This window comes from Cupressus sempervirens, chromosome 7, assembly GCF_028749045.1.
Source record: "Cupressus sempervirens isolate cs-2001-9-10 chromosome 7, ASM2874904v1, whole genome shotgun sequence".
Lineage (NCBI taxonomy): Eukaryota > Viridiplantae > Streptophyta > Pinopsida > Cupressales > Cupressaceae > Cupressus > Cupressus sempervirens.
The window spans coordinates 576551035-576554803 of NC_143124.1; the positions used below are offsets into that span (position 1 = coordinate 576551035).

Below are 3769 nucleotides of genomic sequence, written 5' to 3' on the forward strand. Positions count from 1 at the left end.
ATAGTTTTTTGAGTCAAAATCATTGACCCATATTTTGTCAGTAGTGGTTCACATGAACCAATCTCTCATGACCATAAATCATCCATATAAAAATACGAATACTCTTCTAGTGATGTCTTATCAAGATTCAAGTCCATGTTTTTTAGTTAGATTCATTGGCTCATATTTAATGTGTTGTAGTTTGCATCAATCCTTATTTTACAAGTAGTGAATAACTTGAACCAATGCCTCACAAGTACAAATCACCCATATCAAAATATGAATGTTTGTATAACGATGTCTTACCAAGATTCAACTCCTTAGTTTTTTGAGTCAAATTCAATGACTCAGATATCATAAGTAATAGCTTATATGAACCCATATTTATGAATAGTGATTCATGTGAACTATCCTCTCATAAGCATGAATTATCCATATAAATGTATGAATGCTCATTTAATGGCATCTTATCCAGATTTGGTTGCAATGTTTTAGTCAGATTCATTGACTCATACTTGATGTGCAATGGTTCACATGAATCCATATTTTGTGCATAGTGATTCACATGGACTAATCTCTCATGAGCACGAATCGTTCACATAAAGATATGGATGCTCATCTAATGATGTCTTATCAAGAATTAACTTCATAGTTTTCGAGGTAGATTGATTAACTCACATTTCATGCGTAATAGCTCATATAAATCCATAATTCATAGGTAGCAATATACATTAATCGACCTCTAATGAGCATGAGTTGTCCATATAAAATATAAAATGCTATCTAATTATGTTTTGTCAAGATTCAACTCCATAGATTTTGAGTTAGGTTCGTTGACTCCTATTTCATGAGTGGTGGTTTACATGAATGTATGCATCATGAGCAGTGGTTCACATGAACCCATATCTCATGAGAATAAATCATCCATATGAAAAAAATGAATGCTCATCTAATGATTCCTTAGCAAGATTCTAAAAACCCATAAAAAATTATGAATGCTCGTCTAAAAACACCTATCAAGATTCAACTCCATAGTTTTTGAATCAAGTTCATTTGACACATATTTCATGAGAAATAACTCGTATGAGCCCATTTATCATAAACTCAAATAGTCCATTTAGTACTAATATTTTTTACCTATGTGGTGTTTATAAAAATAAAACATTGAAATGTCTTTCAAAAAATCACCAATCCAAATTATCACTGTTAGTGAAAGAAACAAATTAAAGACGAGTAGATTAGTAATATTAGAGTAGGAACAACCATTCAAAGTCAAAAGTAAAGTGAGAAAAAAGAGAGCATAGGTTCATCTGAATGGAGGTCCATGCGATACTCGTGAGGAGGTTGCATGTGCCAATCCCAACAAAACCTCTCCCTCAACGAAACGTGGAAGATTTCCATGATAAATCTGGAGGCGGCTCTCTAACGGGTCTTGTTAGAATAGAATATTCCCTTCACCAGACTGCCGCGGTTCCACGCTAACGGCCATCGCATCTGAGGCAGAAGAAGCTGAAGCTACTATTTGTCTTTTCAATACGCATACAAATTCCATTCAAATTGGATCTTACCAGGCCAATAATTCGACAACAGTAATTTGTTTTTGTCCTCCTCGCTGCCTATGCGCTGTAATCACTATTTCATTTCAGTACCACTATTCATCTGCGATAGTCAGTCTGCTTGGTCCCAGCATTCTTTCTAACAAAAATACGGTTCTCACTGTAAGGGAAAATGCTTTCTTCTGAAAACTGGTAATTTTCCCCCCCTTTTTCCCCTTTTCACTGCAGTGCACTGTTAATGCTGTATAAATAATGACTGTGGAAGGTAGGGAGAGGCACAAGTGCGAAAATGAGTGCAGTGGAGAGCGAGGTGTATCTGGTTCTGATGGAATATGATGAACAATATGAGCGGCTCAAGGCTCACAGGTATAATATTTAGCCCTGCTGCAGATTTTTGCTTCAGATTTTACTGCTTCAAGGTGAATCTGTGTAAACTGTAAAGTTTGTTTTGATACTTCGTTAGGGTTTTTGTATTGAGGATGGATCGGAGAGGGCTTATTGAAGAAAATAATGATGAAAATTGTTGCCTGTGAGAACCTCAATTTTATGATTTTCAAGGGTTTGTACCTGGTAAATGTGGCAGTGAAAAGGGGAGCACAGCGGAGCTGGAAAAGTACGTAAGCAATAAGCATGATATGCTGTTGCAGAAGACCTTGGAGGCTGGATCTTACCAGAAACGCTTCTCCTGGGTTATTATTGATGGCTTTGTGGCTGAGATGACCTCTCATCAGGTGAAATCCCTCACCTTTGTCCTAATTTAAAAATACTCTGCTGAAATTGCAGAGCTTTGTTATAATCTTTTGATATTTATGAACAGCCAGTTTTACAGTCTTGTTTTGTCGGCGTATTTCCAGATTTGTTAAAGCTGATTTAGATTTGTGTTCTCAGGCGGAGATGGTGAGATCTGCAGAGGGAGTGAGGGCGGTTGAGAAGGATAAAGAACTCAAACCTCCCTGATTCCGATTCCGATTCCTTTACTCAAGAGAAGCAATTTTAAAGGCAGCTTTTCTTCTAAGTGTCATTTTTCAACAGATTCATCCCTGTTCATCTATGAATTTGCAGAGAATGGGGAGTAAGTGACGCTCTGCAGATTTCTTCTTTGTTTGTAAGCTGTGCTGCAATGAGAGATTTCTATATATGCTGCTGATCATATCAGAAATGGCTGATAAGCTTTTGTTGTTTAGTTCCAAAATTTCCAGAAATGCATCCGTAAACTCCCCCAAAAAAGGAATTATTCTGGTCTTGTCTATTGAATGGGAAATTTATATATGCTTTCGCATTTTCTAACAATAAAAAGCGATTTTGAACTCTCACACTATAATTTTTTTAAAACATACAATCAGGACTTCCGTTATTACAGACTTTGTAACGCAGCATCTAGACTTTGGACGCTGCCTGGCCTTTTTCTTTCATTTAAAAAGCAACAATCGAAAAGAATAAATTAAAAAAATCGATATAATACAATATAGTTTATTCTTACAATAATAATAATAAGTTGTAATAATCAAGTTATGGAGATTAAAAGAAATGGTTTGCATACATTTTCTAGAGTGATAATATTTTAAGTGTACAATTTTTGAGTTAATATGACCTATTATAATACAATAAACTTAAAAGCTTAATTACCATTATACCATTTCTTTAGAGAGTAGTTAAATAGTTAGAAAATTTAAGATTAAAAGATAGGGATGATAATTGATAAAATTGAAATTAATAGAATAATTAAATTTAATAGAATAAGTGAGTTTAATTTCAGATTGAATGTGGATAGTTTTATAATTTAAATTTTGTAAATTGATTAATCAATAATAGTTTATGATTTACTTTTATGAGTAGGGAGCCAACATTATGATTGAAACAAGTAACATTTATAGATTTGAATTAGGAGATTTAATGACTAGAAGTGGAGTCATTGATGTATGAGTTCTTGGAATAAGTGATGACATGGATATGATAGATAAGATTTTTCCATCTTCACATAAAGTAGAGTAATGGAGAATCTAATTGACTAGGTAAAAAAACTAGGAAAAATTACATCGTTTTCAACTTTAGTGTTATACTAAAAAAACTCCAACTCTCATAAAAGGCAAAGTCAGTTTTAATCTCAAGTCAAAGTAGAAATTAAATATTGTATCTAAACTCATAAAAGATACTCATATACTAGGGTTTGTCTACTTTTCTCAACTTTTGTGTTTTATCTTAAGTACCTACACCAATAAGCAGAAAAGTAAAAT

General features: G+C 33.7%; 1 protein-coding gene across 4 annotated transcripts; it reads left to right on the forward strand.

Moving 5' to 3' along the window:
• Positions 1-1292: 1292 nt before the first annotated feature.
• On the forward strand, positions 1293-2867 carry LOC149548058 (subtilisin-like protease SBT2.5). Of its 4 annotated transcripts, none has more exons than XM_089792089.1 (4): positions 1293-1727; positions 1801-1901; positions 2119-2266; positions 2424-2867. In XM_089792089.1, exons 2-4 carry the CDS (start codon positions 1825-1827, stop codon positions 2490-2492), a joined length of 294 nt encoding a protein of 97 aa, XP_089648215.1. In that variant the 5' UTR covers positions 1293-1727; positions 1801-1824; the 3' UTR covers positions 2493-2867. The 4 variants fall into 4 exon arrangements, with proteins under 4 accessions (XP_089648215.1, XP_089648213.1, XP_089648214.1 ...); XM_089792087.1 differs by having other exon boundaries at positions 1294-1697; XM_089792088.1 differs by having other exon boundaries at positions 1294-1697; positions 1805-1901.
• The last annotated feature ends 902 nt before the right edge of the window (positions 2868-3769 follow it).

Bases quoted from the DNA above. Each gene is read 5' to 3' on its own strand.
- LOC149548058 (XM_089792089.1), top strand. From the start codon at position 1,825: ATGAGTGCAGTGGAGAGCGAGGTGTATCTGGTTCTGATGGAATATGAT. The intron at 1,902-2,118 runs GTATAATATTTA...TAAATGTGGCAG, and splicing joins GAGCGGCTCAAGGCTCACAG to TGAAAAGGGGAGCACAGCGG. The intron at 2,267-2,423 runs GTGAAATCCCTC...TTGTGTTCTCAG, and splicing joins CTGAGATGACCTCTCATCAG to GCGGAGATGGTGAGATCTGC.